Source organism: Gracilinanus agilis, chromosome 5 (assembly GCF_016433145.1).
Source record: "Gracilinanus agilis isolate LMUSP501 chromosome 5, AgileGrace, whole genome shotgun sequence".
NCBI lineage: Eukaryota > Metazoa > Chordata > Mammalia > Didelphimorphia > Didelphidae > Gracilinanus > Gracilinanus agilis.
The window spans coordinates 287,484,864-287,504,730 of NC_058134.1; the positions used below are offsets into that span (position 1 = coordinate 287,484,864).

The following is a 19,867-nucleotide window of genomic DNA, read 5'->3' on the forward strand; positions in this document are numbered from 1 at the left end:
CTGCTCAAGTCTGAGGCAGAACAGAAGAGATGAAGGCAACATTTGGTTAGGGAAGGGCTCTATATTCCAATCCTCAATGACTGGGATTCCGGATCCCACAGTGATTCAGGTGAGAAGGACACAAACAGAAGGGAGATAACAGGAATAAAACCCACATGAAGCACCGTGGCATCCAGTTTCTATTCACAAGGAAAAAGCTCCAGTCCATCTTTTAATTTTTTTTTGAAAAATTCCTGACATTACAGAACTAAACTGAAATGTATTAATATTCCACTCTTACATTTCAATGACAAAAACAGAAAAAAAAAATTCATGAGCCCCCCAAAAAAAAACCAAAAACAAAACAAAAAAAAAAAAAAACAAAAAACCCCAAAAAAAAACAAACAAAAAAAAAACAGGGAGAAGCTTATAAAACTAAATATGGTTCTCAGCGTTAACAGCTGAACAGAGAAAGGAATTAAAACGCTGTAATTAAAAAAATCACGAGTGGATGATAAAGTTGTGTAGAAACTGAAAATTTACAAACTATTTAAAACCTGGAATCGCTGACTGTTCAGAAACTACACAGATGGATCATGGGTGGTGAACAGCAGAAGGGGGTTATGGGTGAGTCTGCATTGTTCTAGCTGCTCCCCATGCCACCCGTCTCCGAGGAAAGCCTGCAACACAGAAACAAGACAAAGCTTATAATCAGTTTTTCCTTTTTTTCCCCCCCAATAACCCTCCAACCTTTTCCCCAAAAACCTCCTGAGACGGTGTGTGTGAGATCAAATAAAAAAGGCCTGCCACCAAATTAGCTTGAAATTGAGAACTAGTGAGGCGATAGCCTTCTGGAGTGTTTATAAGTCAGTTAAGAACCAGCAACAACCATTGGGGGGAGGGGGGGGGGTGTAGATGATCTTGAAAATCTGGAACTTTTGACTGTCATCCAGAAATTTTTTGTAGCCAAAGCTGCTTAGAAAATGACTAGCAAGACAGATGATGAAGAGAACTGAATGAAGATCAAGAAGTATCAATCCTTACATCTTTCAGGTTTAGCTACTCCAAATAGCTTTTGCACTCAGGCTGCCACCCCAGTTTGCAGATTAGTGCGCTCTCAAACAAACACACTCACACACGCACACTCTCTCTCTCTCTCTCTCTCTCTCTCTCTCTCTCTCTCTCTCTCTCTCTCTCTCTCTCTCTCTCTCTCTCTCTCTCACTCACTCACTCACTCCCCCCTTTACAAAGGAGATTTAACCACTTATAGTGAGTCACAAAGGCGGTTTCTATTCCAATGGACCTGCCACTCTGGGTCTTAATTAGCAGACAAATTCAAGTTCAGATTTTGTATAATGCTGATCAGGATTCTGGCTGAGGCCATTCCTGCTTTAGACACAGCTTTATATGATGAACATCTAAAGTCCAGTTTAGCAAAGAAGTATTACACTGAGACAAAGTAAAAAGCAAGGGGACTGACTCAATCCACAAACCCCCTGAACAAAAATTGGCCATATTCTAACTCAGAGAGGGCAAAGAAGATTAAAAAGAGGGGCAGGAATCTATCTGGAATTATTGAGGTCAAAACTGCTTGAGAAGGATGAAAGCAGGGGGTTCTGAAGAAGGAACTGTCAGATGTGGCCTGGATCCAAAGCAGAAGAGAGGATAAAGCTATTGGAGGAGAACGGATGGAATGGAAGCATAAGAAGTCCCAGGGTCCCTGCAGGGTGGACTGGGCCAGTGGCCCAAGCCCCCACAGAGCCCAAGCTGTCCCCTCCTTACTGTAGGGGTGAGATTAGGAAAGGATATCAGGGAAAGCAGCCATAACCCCCAACAGAGCCTTTTACATTATGTGCCAATTCTCTACCATAGAAAGTGCCACTATTAGACTGACCACATGAGGGCACTGCAAACCTCTAATTTCTATGTCTGGAAAGAATACCTCTACATCATCTCTTAAATTTCCTTTAACTTTCTCTTGGATCCCTTCAAGGAAGGTAGAGTTCCACTCAAATAAATAAGCAGATTAAAAACAGAAGCAGAGGCAGGGGCTAGAGGAAAAAGAAGGTAGTGGCATCAGAATGCCACAGCACCAACGACCAACTATCCTAAGAAAGCTAGGCTTTGAGAAGAAGAAATCCATTTTTAAAAGTACCTTCTTCAACCTGGGAACTGGAAGAGGTATCTCATGGTTCAACCCAAGGGCCAACCAACCCCCATTTCTCCCCCAGGCCAAATCCCCAGCAGGTTTAGATCCTGGACTAAGAGCCATCAGAGATAATTTCAGCAAAATAAGAGAAAAAGGTAGACAGGTTTACAAGCAATAAATTGAATGGAATACAAACCAAAACTGTTGAGGGAAGTCAATCTTTCTCCAAATGCCCCAACTTGTAGAGATAATAGCACACTTCTAGTTAAGTAAGCGGGTCAACTACCCTGGCAGCCTGATTCCCCACACTCAACTGTCCTGCTATTTGCTTTTATAGGGAGAGCAAACTGGACCAGTAGTTAATCGGTTAAACTAACCCAAAGTGACTGGATACAAAAAAAAAAAAAAAGTGGAAGAATCCAATTATAGTCAAATGTCCCTCACTAGGCCTCATTTTCTAGCAATTCAGTTTTCCTTGTCCCAGCATTGTCAAGTAACTAGTTACATGGACTAATGACCTCATCTGGGCCATAGGGTTTCTAAGGGGCTTAAATTAGATCACCAGGTCTCTTATCTCTAATATTCTTTGTGGGTTTCCCTCAAGTTTTGTTGTTGCTGCTGGGGTTTACTGGGGTCTGTAAGTCTCCAGTCATAGTTTGGGGGGGGGGGGAGACAGACTAAGAAACCAATATGCTCAAAGACCTACAGGGCACCCAACAATGTCACCCAACAATGTCACAACAGAAAAAATTGAATTTACTCAGTATTTTCTCCATTTTAAGAGGGATAGATAAGGAGCCAGTTCTTTGACAATACATACAGGGAGTCTAGGCTGCCATAGGCCAACCCCTTCTACTTCAAAACCCCACCACGGATAAAGCAGGGAACCAGAACAACAGAAGGGCTCAGGGACCCCCCCCCTAATTTTCAGATTAACACAAGGGCCCCTCCCACCCTTTGTCCCTTAATAGCACATTGATAACTAACACCATTCTCACTGTGGCAATTTTATTACAGCTATAGAAAGTTATTTCCAGCCAAGAGGCCTACTAAGCAACTTAACTAAGAAAGAATTTTAAAAAAAAGTTTAACGGAGTAGCCTTTATTCATTAAACACAGACCCTAACACATTGTCATATTGCAAGGCAAAAAAAGCTACAGAAAGGGGGGAGAAAAAGGGAAGAAGGGAGGGAGAGAAGAATTGGGGGTTGGGGAGAGAAGGGGGTAAGCAACAGCTACGGCTCTAGATAAAGAATTCAACAAATCACAGACTCTGAAACAGGCAAACACTCAGCTCAACTGGCCTGGACCTAAGCAAAGATCTCCCCCCACCCCACCCTTCCCCACAAAAGCACCAAGGAAGGTCACAAGCTCACAATTATTTGGTTTTCACCAATGTTAACACAAAGGAAAATAAAACCCAGAAACACTTTTGAAGGGATGCCCCAGAAATCTGCAATCAGTAGGGAGAAAATCTCTGTTTCTCAGCTTTCAGTTTGTTAGTTACGCATGGCACAGCAGAGGTGGTGGTGGTGGTAGCCGAAGCCCCGGTACCCTTAGCAGCAGACACAACATTTAGAGCCAGGAGAGGGATGGGTTTCATGCCAAGCAGACTGGAGACACAAGGGGCGGTCGGAAGAGGGTTGGGGAGGCTGGAGGGTGCGTCGGAGGTCCCCGCTGTGGCGAGCGAGGGGGTGGTGGTGGAGGAGGAAGAAGAAGAAGAAGGGGTGGAGGGTTGAGAGAGGTTGATGCTGAGGTGATCAGGGATCGTGACGGAGGCTGCCTGGGAGGAGGGTTTAGCGTTTTCTAAACTGTAACAGAGGAAAAAAAGGAACAAAAAAAAAACCGGGTGGGTGGAAGGGAAGACCACAAAAAAAAAATACAGGACACAACCGCTTCAGTCATCAGTAAGTGCCTCTGGCTGTCAAACAGGAGTCTAAAACCAGCTATATTTTATTTGTAGCCCATCTCCCCGCCCCACCCTCTCCCACCTCCCCATTCCTGCCTTTAGGATTTTTGGCTCTTCAGTGTTGCCCAGCTGCATCCACTGTTATTCCCCTCCCCACCCCACCCCCAAAGACAAGTGACCAGCTAGAAAGGGGAGTCCAATATCCCTCCCCCTTCAAAAGGCATTACTATTCTGAAGCCTTTTGAGTCAATTAAAATATTCCCATCAAATTTGTTTTTCCCAAGGAACCAAACTTGTGGCTCCTTTAGAAATCAAGGTAATTTGAGGAGTCCCTACCTATTCCCTTCTCTACTTTTTTCAAGTCACAGTGAGGCTGTGTGACCCAAAGGTTTCTTGTTATCTAGAAACCCAACCCAGACCAATATTTTGCTAATCAGTCACTAAGGAGGCAAATGTTTCTTCCCAGTTCCAAGATTCTCTAAGGAAAGTAGCACCTTGAAAGGAGGTGTTAATGGGGCATTATCAGAATTTTCTTGTATGGAAGCAGGAAGAGAAGCATCGAATTAAGAAAAGGCTTCTTATTGCTTCTGCTACAAGGCTGACACCCTGTGCAAAAAGTATGAAAAGACCCTGAGCAGCAGTGTCAGATCCTTGATGGAAAAGGTTTGTGCAGAGAGGGGGACAAGTCCAAGCATTGTTCCTCTTCTCTAAGTGTGCCCATACCTTTTTTTCCCCCCATGAAGTCTGATAGGAAACAAAAGTTGAGTATCTAAATGCAAGAGGAACCACCATTCCTGCCACTTGGAATTCTTAATTAAAAGGGAAGAGGCTGGGAGAGATCCTTAAGTAATACTCCTCAAACCACTGTGGTGCAGTTGAGGCAAGAAGGCCTGAGAACATACTCTAGCTCTTTTCAACAGGCTGACCCAATTTAGGCTACAAGCTGAGGAAAATGGGTATTATGAAAGTGCAACAGTAAGAACCATGCCAGAGCAAGCACTTGAATATCTGCAAACTAGCTCCATCCCTTGCAGGCTTGCTAAAGCAAAAGAAAACAAAATAAATTACTTTTTCAATTTGACCATAGCTCTAAATTTGTCCCTCTCAAAAAGAAACCTCTTAACTCAATAAGCAACCTCTCTTATGAAGATTACTATGATTTCACAGTGAAGTAAATGATATAGATGAATGTGGAGACTGAAGAAATGACCCTATCATACCATATGCAAACCATCCATTCCACACATACCAAAGGATGCTCACTCTTAAAGATCCCCTATTTAATATATATAAATATATTAAAAAATCTGTATTATTGCCTACCACCATTAAAAAAAAAAAGGTGAGCAGGGACAGGAGGCAGGATATCAGTAGTCATTGACCTACAAGTGTGAAAGTCATAAAATGATAAAAAAAAAAAAAATCTTGAGTAGCTCTGGCCTGGATTATGATCAAACCCAGGATCAAGAGAGCAATGACACCAAGACATTTATATCAGTCAGGTCCCTTCCACTGGGGTGAAACACAGGAAATAAGTGTGTGAAAAAGACTAACTCCCAATATGTAGCCCTTTCTCTTTTTGTTTTTGGAGAAGGGGAGGTTGGCAGAGAATGGAAGGTGTTTAAGAAAAGACTCTGTATTCTCAGATCCTTGAGAAAGGGAAAAGGAAGGAGAAAAGATGGAGACAAACACAATGGAAACATAAAATGGGCAGAACAGCCTAAGGGATTAAAACAAACCACTCTAGGCTAAACACAAAAATAATCAGAATCTGTATTCCCCCTGCTTCATGCTCTTTAGGAAACCGAGGCAATTCTTTCTGTTTTAAGGGATCCCTCTGGCTCTATCATCCAGTCATATCGCCTCGTGTAAGCCACTTGCCACACATGCTCCATGGCTCTACAGGTCATTTGAGGTCTTAATCCTAAACTAAAAGTATATAAAGGACGAAGGAAAAATGGAAGCTGCTTCTTTCTAGTGCAGCCATTCAACTGACCCCATAAAAGCTTGTTTACTGTAGATTTTAATGTAGGCAAGGGAAAAAAAAAAACCCAAGGGTACATGACTAGTTGGCAAAAGGCAGGGGGGAGAAGAGATGTTCTTACCACATTCCTGCCCGGGTGTGCCCTACCTGGAGCAAGGTTACCCACTTGTGCAATCCCGCACCATCAGTCCTCAAGCAACAGAGGCTGTCTTCCTGCAGTTTTGCCTGTCGTGGCCTATTCTCTCTACTTCAATGAGAGCACACTGGGGCACTTTGTTCCCTTCATTATGTTATTGGAAGAAAGAAACCACAAACAGCAACTGTGCTAGGAGCCAATAGGTCCTGTTCATTCTGGCCATATAATCAATGGATGGGCGGGCTATGTCTGCATGCCAAGGTCCAGGATAGCAGCTACACTGTCTCCTAACACACTCCTCATCAGGCCAATCCCTTTAATATACAACTAGGAGGGGAAACAAGTTAAACACCATACCCAAAGACACAAGGATATGGCTCCAGCCTCAGCCCAGAGATAGTAGCCCCCTGACTCCTTATACTTAAGGGCTTGCAGAGTTAAGAGTCCTGAGGCCTAAGCCTAGTGTACACAGACCACCCGCTCCCAAATAAATCACCCAATTAGAGCCCTTACCTGACATTGATTAGATACTGAGCCAGGCTAATGCTGGCAGCAGATCCAGTGATGGTAACCTGCCTATCAGTAGATCCTTCCACTGGATTGGCAATTTTGATCTGAGCCCCAGACATCTGACGAATCTCATTGATTTTGGCGCCTTGACGCCCGATTATGCAGCCAATTAACTTGGGGAGAGGGGTGGGAAGAGGGAGGGGAGAAAAACAAAAAGGCAAACCAAATTAAGGATAGTTCCATGACTGTCCTAGGAAATCCTACCCTACTCCCTATTTGTCCAACTTAGCTCCTGGGATAGAATCCTTGATGAGGAAGAGGAAGAGGAAGTTAGGAGGTCTATCTCTTCTTTCCTAGTCACTTGACAAGCCCTCAATGTTTTTAATGGCTGCCCATCTCTCTCTATAGAGGTGCATATATTGATCTCTCTACATCCACATTTATCTACATTTCTAAGCTGAAAGTTATACAATGAAAATAGTAGTGACCCAAGGACTAAAGGGGGCATAGAAAGGGCACTGCTCTGTTCAGGGTCCTTCTACCACATACTAACCCCCCCCCCCATCTGAATGTTTAGTTATCTCAAATTCTTTGGCTTAGACTTAGCTACTCTAATAACAGCTCAAAAGACAGTCTAAGGAGAAACAAAAAAGAAGAGGAAAAAAAAAATCATTCCTACTTGGTGTGTCAGATCAGCCCCAAGTTTAATTACAAAATACCCAACATTCTAAATTCAAAAATACCCTTTGCCTTTTTGGTCTGGCATTTTTCTGTCCTTAAATGATCACCTGATATCCTTATGGCCCATCAACCCTGCTGTAATTTCTTTACTGTCCATAAGCTATCTAAATGACCCCCACCATCTCCCAAATAAACTTACGTCATTTGGAATGGTGAGTTCATGAGAAGTAGTCTGAGCAGATGCATCCAAACCTGCTAAAAGACAGAAAAGACCAGGGAAAATTTAATGTCCAGTAGAGCAGGCACCCACTGTGTAGTATATTAACCTTAATAGGAAACAGAACAGACCACAAAACCCAGCATTGACTGTTGGAATTCATGACTACCTTGGTGAGGCTCCCAAGGAGGAGGCAAAGGTAGGTAAGGTTGTAAGGGCTTCCTCCACACGAACCCTTCCCCTCAAAGAGGTCACCTCATAGCATTTTTCCTTTCAAACCAGGCCTGCAGCTTAGAGAGGGCGCAGGGGACCCTCACACAGGACCATTATTAACACCAGGCTTTGTTTGGAAAGCTTCAGCTACCCTCCCACCCCATCAGCAACCACAGTTGGTGTGTTCCAACTCTGCCAATCTTACCCGATGCCTACTGACACCAGTACCAAGAATACCAGCCCAGCTATCAGGAAGCCAGGGTTTTGCCTGGCCCACATGCAGAGTTACATTTTAAGTACAACCACACCAGTAACAAAACCCAATTTAGCCTAGACTTAAGCTCAGAAGGATCCAAACTGGCCATCAGGTAAGGGGAAGGCAGGGCTTTCTCTAGATTTTCCCCCTAAAATGGTCAGCAATTTCTTTTCTTCTTTTTCCTTTCTTTAAAAACCAAGTTTTCCGCCCCCAGCATGAATCCCATTCCCCAGCAATTTCGGAAAGGAGCAGAGGACCTGGACTGAACAAACCAATACAACTGATTAACCCTTCCAGCCCCATCCTGCTCTCAGCTGTGGCTGCTTGTCTCTACAGGTTTTAAAAGGGGGAGGGCCAGATCCATCAAGGGACCTCAGGGCATCAGGCCCACACCAATGCTCTCTCAGCTCCTTTGCCATGTGAAGGTCGCTGGTATGGTTTGTGGGCAGTGAAACAAAAGACTCCAACCAGTTTATTAATATAACAGTAGAATACTACAGATTTTTTTTAATCATTACCCCAATAGCCTTTCACCTCTGGAGAGCTGGATTCAATGCCTGTTAAGATACAAGTGAAAATGAGTTTGGTGGTCTCGTCCTAATCCCTAAGGGACAATTCAACCTTATTATAAAAAACTCTACACAATTTGGCACAATGGATAGTCTCTACCCAGGACTAGGAACAGCTGGTGGAGAGAAAGGGGGTGCCAGTCAGATCCAGGGGGCAGCAATCAGAACGGGCGAGAAGAAATATAGTCAGCCTACCCTGGGCCTGACAAGCACTCCCAGCCCTCCCCCTCAACCTTCCAGGGCCATTTTTAAACAACTCACCCCAAAAGAAAACCATGTTTAAAAAGAGACATTACCTCCTGGGGTCTAGACACACTAGACAGGCTTAAAAAAAACAGCAGGATGCCTGGTAACGCAGTTTTGGTTTTTGTTTTGTTTTTGTTTTGTTTTGTTTTTTTAAGAGACAAGCTGGGGCCTTGGGGCCTGGCCTCTGACTTGCATTCTACCTTACAGAACAAATACTGAGGTATCCATACCACTGAATCCGGTGTTGCCATGCGTCATGGGAAAGTGAGACTGTTGCATTGCCAACTGGTGCAGCTTGGTCAACTGCAGAAGAAAGGAAAGAAATAGCCAGCTTAAGGAAGAGGTATCATCCAGGGCTCAAGTCAAAGAGCACTTCTGGTTAAAGAATGGAGGACTATTCAACCCGCAAAAAAGACCACACATCTCCCCCCACCACATTCCACATAAAAATGTCAAGTTTAATTCCTGGAGCTGGGCACTCTCTTGGGACAGGACAAGGGAAGAGAAGAAACAAGCTCAAGTTATATGAATGCAAGAGCACCCAGCCCACACCCCCTCTTTAGAGTGCTACTCCATGGAGGCCTCGGCAGCCAGTGCAACGGTTGCCCCAGGGACAAGCACACACAAACTAGAAAAACAAACTGTGCAGTTGGGTACTAGGGAAAACACACCATGCAGGATTCTGTCAGTACTGGGAAGAAGGGAGGAGAGTTAAGAGGGCAGAGGTCATGAGGGAGATTAAGAAAAGAAACCAAATCATGGCTGGCATTAGCCCACCCACTTCTCCAGAACATTTCCACAAAGCTATTTCACTCTTCTACATAAAGCTACACTGCCATTGCCACTACCACCAACAATCCCTCCATATCTACTTTCCTCTCCCAGGGCTTCCCACTAAACAGAATACCAATTTTTCAATCTCCCAAGGCTAATAATGCTCAGCTCCTAAAGGATTAGTAAGGGTAAAGGAAGAATGTAGGAGGAAATGCCCAAATCTAAACACCAGAATCTCTATAGAACACCGGCATTTCCCAATTGAATGGAGGAGCTGAATTAGGAAATTATCAGGCTCTTGTCCCATCCTTACCAATCAATAAGCTCCCTCTTCCCAACCCTCCCACAGGTTTGGGAATATTCTGGTCCCATCCCCACCACCAGAAAATAGAAAGAGGGCTTCATGCGAGGAGTTTGTCAAGGAAAGACAGAGGAAGGATTCCCAACCCACTACATCAGATCAAAATCTGCTGGGCCCTGAAAGAACAATGCCAATTTATCATGGTGTGTCTGTTTAGTTTTCTCTGTAGCAAAGGGCACTAGAACCAGATGGGGTTAAGTACAAGTTGTGCATCTTTTGGGCTGCAACTTACAGGTGGGGAGCAAATGCCAACAAGGAAGAGGAGGTGGATAATGTTTTTTTAAATTACTGTTAAAGGACTTAAGTCACGGAATGGTATTTGAAAGAAAACAACTTGTTTTAAATCGCATCTGATTTTAAAACCCAGCTCACTTCCGGCTACTTGGATGGGAGAAAGCACTGAGAAAATTTAATGGGAGAGGGAGCTTTCAAAACAAGAAGTGAAAACAAAACTTACATCTGGCTGTGGAATGGCATACTGTCCTTGAATGGTATAGGCCTACAAAAGGAGGAAAACAGTCCTATTAAAAAACCAATCGTGGACAGCCACCCAAAGGGGAAAAAAAGACAAAGATTTCAACTAGCCAGGAAGCCAGAGAGCTGAACTGGAGGAACAGGGAAGCCAGGGATTCAGGCAGTAGACAGGTATCTCCTATACATGAATGGGCCTATAAATTGGCCATGTATGGACACTGAGCACGACCTGTTTGTTCTGGGGAGACTGAGGGGAAGAAACTGAGGTCCTCGCAAATATGAAGTGTATATAAATCTCCTTCTCAATGGAAATGTGAGAGGCAGTACAGGAAATCACGTCCTGCCTAACTGACCATCCCTCCTCCTCCTCCTCCTCCTCCTCCTCCTCCTCCTCCTCCCTGGGTACACAACATCATCGGAGGAAGAGAAGGAAGACAGCACTTCCCAGAAACTCTGTTGGTACCCCCCTCTAGGTGACATGAATGATTTGTGTCTATGTGATGTTTTGAGTCCCTACCCTGTCTCTATCCCTCTGCTTGCTCTAGAGTCTTCTAAAAGAACTACAATGCACTGGAAAGCTAGCTGGATCCCTGAGATTTGGGCACTACCCAAATGAGTACAGTGATTCCTGTACTGGAACCTTACTTTCTGCCCCCTCCCCTCCACAATAGCCACTTGGAGCATCCACTATCCCTCTTCCCACCCTGCCCACCACAACCTCCCCAACAAGTTAGCTGGGCCTCTTGGGGCAGTGGGAAGGGGTCAAGAAGGGAAGGAAGAGATGGGAAGTGAGGGAGGGAGATGGGAGTGGCTGGTTAAGAAGATGTTCTGAAGCATTTCAAGCTTCTCCCATCAGCTGCCAGTTCCCAAGTGCACCCAGGTAGGGGTGGGAGGAGGGTGGAGATGGGGTAGAAGGAAGTGGGGATGGGTGGGGAAAGGGGTCGAACAACGACAAAAAAAAAGAGTTGGTGTTACCATCTGATGGGCTACGCGGCCTGTGTGAAATGAGGTTGGGGGAGGGGGGGGTCAGTCCAGGTCCCCGTGGACAGGTGGTGTCCACAGCACAAAAATCACCAGCGCCACTGGCCCCCCTCGTGTTGGCAGTCTCGGCTGAGGCGGAAGGATTGAGTGAGCCTTGGAGACTGAACATCCCCTCTCACCTCTAGAGGTGGTCCCTCCAGGTCAGGGTTGAGGCACATGGACGGGGTGGTGTGGGGAAAGCTCGCACTGTCGCTGCCTGTGCTGTACCTGTCCTGTGGATAAATAGAGGATTTCAGTCTCCAGGGCTGTCAATCCGGCACCTTGTCACCAGCATGAAATTCACACAAAAAAAGGCGTTTAATGGTTTTTCCTTTTTTCCTTTAAAAGGAGCTCACAACATGGTTTGAAACGAGCTGCTGCAATCAGTGGTTTTTTTTTTTTATTTTTTTAATTTATTAAAAAAAAAGTTACCTAGTGGCAGATTTCACGCCGCGCGCTTGGGCTGTTTTTCAACAAAGGGACAGGGAGTGAAGAACTTAAGGAACCAGACCTAGGACAGTTCCAGGGAATTTTTTAAGGGAATAAAATGACCCTGGAGTCTACTCCACCACAGAAGGGATACATGTCCCACTTGTGGGTAGACTGGAAGCTGATCTAAACAAAAAGGCCACTGAGAAGAATGCTCCAGGGCTGGGTCACTCACGGAAGAAGCTGCAAGCCTTTAGAGGGTGGTCAACTGGAAGGGAATGGCCAGGGGAAAGGGGAGGGGAGGAAAGAGAGGTATGAAGGGGAAGGTGGGAGGTTGGGGGGAGGAAAGCAGGACGTGTAAAATGGACCGCAACAATGGCTGCCCTATTGCCTGGGACTAGTGCAAGCCCCAGACCAGGATCAGAAAACCCAGGAATAGTAACCTGGATCTCCAGTTTAGAGTAGAAAAGTCCTTAGCCTGCCCCTCCTTGCTATACTGACTGGGTCTCTTGCTTCTCCCATCTAGCTGCCCCTGTCTCTCAAACCATTCTTCCATGGTGGTGCATGAGTGCTAACAGTGAGTGTATGGTGTACCTATTGAATGAACCAGAGGTAGGTGATTTGCCTTCAGGGCCCTGTGAAAGTCTTTTATCATTCCAAGTCAGCCTAAACCTTGTGCCAATTCTCTCAAAACAGCAATGATGGACCTCAGGACTATGATGTTCTGATCCCAGGCCCCTCTGGTATCCCCTTTATATCTGGTTCCAGGTCAAATGGAAACAAGATAGAACTGGTAAGCAGAGGTAGAAAACAGGTCATGCTCGGGGTGGAAATGGGCTCAGCTCCATCCACTTGCCCAGCCAGCTACCAAAGTAGTAACAAATTATGTCTTCAAGTTGAACCCCAATGCTCCCACACTAGCCTACCTATGACTTCAAATGCTATGGCTCTTACAGGGTGCCGGCCAGTTTCTCTGTGATTAGCACAAGCATGGCCTGGGTTTAAAAAAACCACATTGCAGGAAGCAAATTGAAGGGAGTATAAAGGTAAAAGGGGTGCTCTGGTGCCCTCCAAGATAACACACCAAAGAGGACAAGCTCCCTTTTCCATTTTTATAAACTGCCCTAGCTGAATCATATATATATATATATATATACACACACACACACACACATATATGTGTATATATATATATATATATATGCACACACACACACACACACATACACACACACACACATACATATACACCATGTGGATTCAGAACCAGTGCTTAGGGGAGTCAAGAGCCTGGGAGACAACACACTGGAGTTTGGGGGTAAGGGGATAGGAGCAGGGGAGGTGAGGTGGGGGGGGGAGGGGAAGTTTGTAGGACACTCAAGTTCAGGAGCCTGGATTTGACAGACCACCGTCCAGACAATCTCCCTCTGAGGTCCAGTCCTTTAAGACCTCCAACAAGACCTCTACAGATGATCCCATTTTAAACCAGAATATGAATGGAGTGTGGGGGGGAACAGGAAGTGAGATCATTTAACCCTCTCTGCTTAAATCACCCTCCCACTAGCTTCCCTTCTCGAGAGTGCCTACAGAACTTCCAATACCTGCTGGAAATTAAATAGGGGCAAACATTGCTTTCTCCAAGAGGACAAAAAATGTTTTAAAAAAATTTTCTTAACTCAAAAAGAAAAAATAAAATATAAAAAGCGAAGGAAGGTAAGGTCATACGGTGACCTGAGTACGGCAAGCATGCACAGTGGCCTGGTGTGTGGCTGGCAAAGTCGGCAGATGAATTTAATTTGCCCACCCCAACCCAACAATGCCCACGAAAATCAAGTTTCTTACCTGACCACCTGCAAAGATGACTGGAGAGCTGGACGGCTTGGGCCGGTACGGGATGGTCACGCCCTTCGGGGGAGACTGGGAGAGAGTCAGAGGGGAAAAAAAACAAAAAGAGATAAGGTTTCAAAGCTGTTTCAGCTGTGTGGCTAGTGCTCACACAGGTCATAATAAAAACACACCAAATCACCCAGTCTTCAATCTAAGCGAGTTCTGGCTAAAAGTTTGAGGAATATACAATAAGACTGGGTTAAGTTCTAGCTAAGCAAGAAGTTTGAACATAGAAGTCTCAAACCAAAAGCATCATCTCTGAAAAGATTAACTATGCTGAAAATGAGTTTTCTATGTTTACTCATGGTTAAGAAAATCTAAGTGTGACCTGATTTTATTTGACAGCTAAATCAAAGCTGTTTTGGGGGCTTTTTATGTTCTGTGCCAAAGACCAGGAGATTAAAATAAAACCAGAAGTTTATTACTGGCTTGATTCCAGAGAAAGAGACATACCATACATATAGCCGGCTGTTTTATACTGATCGCTGTGCTTCTTAATTTCTGAAGTTACTAAATTTCCTTTTTTGTTTTTTAATATAACCAAAACACACTTTATAATCTCAGATTATTTCTTCCTCCAAACCTTTGCTGTCTATTTGGGATCAAATGAATACTATGCTGCCAGACTTCATTAAGTTTGGACTTTTAAAAGTTTTAACAGCTTGTCCTATGAGTCTAGTCAAGGGTATTTCTGTCACACAACTATGCCCAATTAATGACCTCCCTCCCCTCCCTCTTGAAGTTCACAGTGTAGAGATCACTGTCACTCAGTCGTTTCTATTTCAGAGCTCTGGACTTTATAAAGCCAAAGGGATAGAAAAATATAAATCCAGGGACTGATATTTTGCAAATACCCTCAACCTAATTCTAGCCTATCTAAATTTACTTTATGCATGGCACACCCCCATCCCCCAACAGCATGAGCCTGAGGGCTTACCTCCAACATGACCACGCAGATCTGTTTGACACACTCAATGATAGATTGCGGGATGCCAGCAATAGTGATGGCCCGCTCAGTTGAGTTTGGTAGCATATCCCCTGCCACCTGGACCTGAGCCCCTGTACTCTTTGGGGCAAAAAATGTAAACAGAACAAGTTAGAGATAGTTCATTTTCTTCTTCATGGTAAGCAGGAAGCTATAAACCCCAGTAGGGCCTTACTCCTATCAGCTGAACCCTTCCCCCTTTCAGCATTCCCTTCCTACTCTTCCCCCATTCCAGCTAAAATGGTTTAATCCGAGCTGAAAATAAGTCAGGCTCCAGAAGCCGGGGGCTGAGTAACAGACTAAATTTAACCTGATCCCAAGAAAAGGTTCCTTCAAGACTATGCCTCCAAGCTAATGACCTACCTACTCTTTTGGCTTTCCTGGCCATAAAATACCAAGGAAGCATGTCAGGGATCCTATTTATTTCTCCAGAAGAAGTGCCACCCCACCCCCCCACAGAGCAACATTCCTCTAGGAGCCACTCAAATTTTATTAATATCCAAAACTCACCTCCCACCACCAGGATGTATGAAATATTTTACTTCTACAATTCAGTAAGACAGAATTCCACCTAAAACCTAGGGCTTATTCTTCCCAAAAGCCTTGATCAAGAAACAAATTATTTTCACATTCCAATATAACGTTTCTTTACTCCTTTGCAACTTAAGCTCAAGACCCTCTTTCCCAAAGAGGTCCAATTTTTTATTCATCCCAAATCCAGCAAGCATACGTGGAATGGGGCAAAACAGTTCAGGCTCTAAAAGGTACCCCCAAAAGTGCCAACCTCTCTTATTTCCTTGATCTTGCATCCTCCTTTTCCAATGAGAGAGCCACACTGGCTAGCAGGGACCACAAGCCTCAGGGTGACTGGGGGTCTACTGGCAGCTGTACTATTGGTCATAGAGCTGCTGATGTCCTATAAAAGGAAGGAAGGAAGGTCAGGAAACTAAAGGGATACAGATCTGCAGTCAAGAGGAAACAAACTAATTAGTGCTTGGCATTCCATGCTAGATCCATAACTGAAGAGGCTCATCTTAAAACAGATCATCTCTGAGGCAGAGAGCATGCTCCATCCATTAGAGGCTTTCACTGAGATCAGTCCTTTCTCAGAGGCATAAAGGCAAAATGGTTAGGAGGATTATGTAGGGGGAAGAGTTAGGCCTGTGGAAGTGGAACATAGAGGCCACAAATAATCAATGAAATCAACTCTTGGGAAAAGAATTTATTTATATAAAGGGAAAAAAAGGCATTTGAATAGTTGTGACCTATCAGTTTTCACAAGAAAGAACTAATGACTACAGTCCCATTGTTCAGAAACACCAAATACTATACATTTCCCAATTAACTGTTATCCTATTCAGCACATTCAAGAAATGAAAAAAATCCAAAGCATCCACTGCTGAGCAAATGCTTTGATTTTGAAATGGGAACACCTCCACAGATGCTTTTCTCATCTTAAAGAGAGGAAGCTGTTACTTTAACAGTAGTTTAGGAAATACAGGAGTTCCTACCAAGCAGCCCTTTCAGATTTCTCAAAGTATATGGTCTGTAATAGAATTAGTTCCAAGTCATTGAGAGCAGACACTACTACTATATTCCTAGGAATCAATGAACCTGATTCAGGAAGCAAAAAGACAGTGAAAGCTAAGAAGTCTCATGCTAGATCAAAAGAGGAAAAGACATTTTGACCTTAAAAAAAAAAGGGGGGGGGGGGACACAGGAAGGGAGGAGGTTAGGGAAAAGAATGAATATAACTAAGGATTAGCAGTATTCTTGCTGATTTAAAGGAAAAGTTTCTGACCCTGGAAAGGATAAAGTTTCAGGTACCATTAAGCACTGACCACAAGCCAAAGCAGCAGGCAGATGAAACCTTTGCCTGTGGTATCAATTGCACAATTGGTTGCAATACAGCAGAAGGGTGAGGGGATGGAGTTCAGGAGAGCTGATGCAGATTTCTAGTATAGGCATTTATATATATTTTTTAAGATAGCAGACCAAAAAATGTATGTACTGTTAAGCCATGACACTGAGGAAGACATGGGTTCAAATCTTGCCTCAAATGCGTAAGTGCAAGTCATCAAAGCTCACAAGTTTTGGTTTCTCATCTCCAAAATGAGAGTACTAGACTCAAGTGTCCTAATAAAGTCCCATTCAGCTCTAAAAACTTTATTTCCTATCCAACACAAGTTTTTGCTTTTGTATAAATCCAGAAAGCTTAAGAGATTACTTAGGGGGATGCTGGAGCTATGATGTATAAACACGAAACACTTTTTCCATTCAGAGGAGCTTATTCTTGGTGTGATGGGCACAACAGTATCTAAATTTAATTTTAGACTAAAGGTGTTTTTTAATTTTTATTGGGGTGGGTGGGTAGATATATGTGCTATAAAGATTATCCAGATTTGCAGGATGATAAAAGCCTAAAAAATTGAGATAAGTTAAGATCCTTTAGATTTCTAAACACCTTATTAGGGACTTTAAAAAAGATTCCCCCCCCTTCCCCCAAAGAAAAAAAAATTTTAACCAGGGCAGAGTAACAGACCAACCTCTTCCAGTTTGTCAATGATCATAGCAAAGGCTTTAAAGATGGCATTGGTGGGTCCAGCCAGAGTAATTATTCTCTCAGGACAATTCCCTTCTGAGATGTTGATACGCGCACCACTCTGAGGGGGAAAACAAAACAAACAAACAAAAAAAAATCATGAGAAATTAAAAGGTAAATTAAAGAAATCAAGTTCACAAAACATCCACCGCTGAACCCTTCCTTTATTAGATTTAGGTGTGAAGATAGACATGATTTGGGGAGCAGGCAACACCATCATTATTCTCAAACCTGTTCTGTGCTTAGCTGTCCTCCAGACTACAGCAGCCATCTTAAGTGCTAGATCCAAACTGAGATTGGCCAGAACTACATTTCCCAGCATTCCTTTCTATCACACCAGAATTATCATTTACTGCCAGAACAGGCTCAAGTAAACAAGCTAGTAATACCAGTTTTTTAGGATCTCCTATAGGGACCCTCCTCCTCTCTTCCCCTCCATGCCTAATTTCTGATTCCCTTATAGATTTTTAGCTCCTCTTCCAACCCTCTGGCCTAAGAAACTCACCTCTTCACGCATCTTCTTGACCGATTCTCCTTTCTGAAACCCAAGGAAAAGACAAGAGTAAGCTCCAATTGCATCATCAACTCTAACTGGCTAAATAGTAACTAGGATAAAGTAAACCTGCCTTACCTTTCCAATAATGCTTCCAACTTCCTGCAATTAGGAAAATAATTATCAATAAAGAGAAATACTAAAGTATCTAGTGAAACAGAAATGGTTAATTTCTCTGTAAAAACTCATCCACTGCTTTTTGAATTTCAGGCAATACAAAGCCAAACAGTAACACTGCCTTAAAGCTACCTGACAACACTGAATATAATGGGAAGTTGTAGAGATGGCAGTGATTAACTACAGCCACAAATGAGAATTGGGTACCTTTGGAGACAGTGAATTCCTTCTCAAAAGGTAGAAATAACTATTGGGTGGGGAAGTGTCAAGAAAGGATTTGACTAGAGAGTAAATAGCAGCCTCTCTGGTATTCCTTTCTACTTCTATGACTATAATGCTTTCCCTCCTCAGTTCTTTCCTTTTAAAGTCTTTTGATAACATTCCTACTCAGTAAATCCAATTCAACAAATTTTAATTGGAAAGTACTGTGATTTCCTACGATTTCATTGTTATAACTCATGATAAGGAAGTCCCCTTTCTACAGTGAATCAGCCACTAAGATTTTTTATGACTTGCAGCCCAAGGTAGAACCTGAACTCAGGTCTTCCCTGAGGCAGCAAGTTCACCAAGTTCCTTCTCAACTAGCTCAGGAAAATTCAATGTTTAGATAGCCCTAATAATATTTAACTTAAATTAGTAGATTTACTAAGTTACCCATCAGTCTCATTCAGCATATTTACATTTATAGTTGTGTACTCAAAAGATATCTGTCTACATTGACTAGGTGGGTGGAAGATTTCCTCAAAACTAGATGAGGCAATACTGCCTTTCAAACAGAGCCAAATGGCACTTGGGGATTCAATTTAGGGAAGAATTTCACATTTCAAGTGGGTTTCTAGTGACATTATTGGTTTTTTATTTAAAGAAGAGTAGTCAAGAGATTCCTCAATACAGTGCAGGTCTTTATCCAACCACTGGGATATGAGGTGGCCTCTCATGTTGTCTAAGATAAAACCTTTTCTGGCAAATGCAGAATATGAATAGAAAAAATGCCAGCCTTTTCTCCCTCACCCCATCCCATTTCTCTCTATTATGGTGAGCAAGAGTGCTATAACTAGGCATTCTACTGTGCTAATCTGAAGAACTCCAAAATAGGCACCAACCCCCAACATTTACTATGACCCAATTTTCAACCAAGGAAGAAGCTGGAACATACCTTTCCATGCATAAGTAGCCGGATGGTGAGAGTGACATTTAATCCACCTTCAATCACACCGGTGTCCATGTCGAGCAGTGTTCTGGGGATTTGGACTTTGTAAAGTGGTCAAGTCTTTGGTCACTGGTGGGAGTGGAAGCCAAAAACTGGAATGGTAAATAGTTACTTCAGTTAATACCAAAAAAAAAAAAAAAATTAAAGAAAAACTCTTTTGCTACCTAGACTACTTTATCCTTGATGACGCTCTCTAAATTATTGCTTTTTCTTTTCATTTGCTAGAATTAAAGACTACTACTCTGGGGGAAAAAAATGGTAGTTACTACCTACAAGAATTTAATGAATTTCATGGTAGTAATGGCTTTTGTATTAAACTGGCAAGAGACTTGCTGAAGATTGACCAGGTAATCCTTCAATAAAACACCATCTTAGGACCACAAGGTTCTACCCACCCAGCTGCAACTTCAAATGTCTCTTTCCAAACCACCTACAATCTTAACATTTTGTCCCAACCTGGAAGCCCCAAGGTTTTCCCCCTCCCAAATTATTAAGTCTATCAAGACAAACTTCTTACTAGAGGCAAATTCTAGCCAAGAACCTGGAGTTATGCCCAATATGGAGTTTCTATTTATATTAACATATCAATTTTGATAGGTGAAAATA

General features: G+C 43.3%; 1 protein-coding gene across 10 annotated transcripts; it reads right to left on the reverse strand.

Moving 5' to 3' along the window:
- Nucleotides 1–176: 176 nt before the first annotated feature.
- PCBP2 (poly(rC) binding protein 2) lies at nucleotides 177–19,365 on the reverse strand. 10 transcript variants are annotated; one of them, XM_044678595.1, is made up of 14 exons: nucleotides 19,208–19,363; nucleotides 18,013–18,036; nucleotides 17,887–17,919; nucleotides 17,326–17,442; nucleotides 15,564–15,695; nucleotides 14,733–14,860; nucleotides 13,750–13,837; nucleotides 11,619–11,711; nucleotides 10,442–10,483; nucleotides 9,080–9,152; nucleotides 8,553–8,591; nucleotides 7,548–7,600; nucleotides 6,671–6,840; nucleotides 177–659 (listed from the first exon to the last, which is right to left on the reverse strand). In XM_044678595.1, the coding sequence occupies exons 1-14, from the start codon at nucleotides 19,274–19,276 to the stop codon at nucleotides 623–625; spliced, it is 1,098 nt and encodes a 365-aa protein (XP_044534530.1). In that variant the 5' UTR covers nucleotides 19,277–19,363; the 3' UTR covers nucleotides 177–622. The 10 variants fall into 10 exon arrangements, with proteins under 10 accessions (XP_044534530.1, XP_044534529.1, XP_044534527.1 ...); XM_044678594.1 differs by having other exon boundaries at nucleotides 7,548–7,603; XM_044678592.1 differs by having other exon boundaries at nucleotides 13,750–13,824; nucleotides 14,732–14,860; nucleotides 19,208–19,362.
- Between the last annotated feature and the right edge of the window lie 502 nt (nucleotides 19,366–19,867).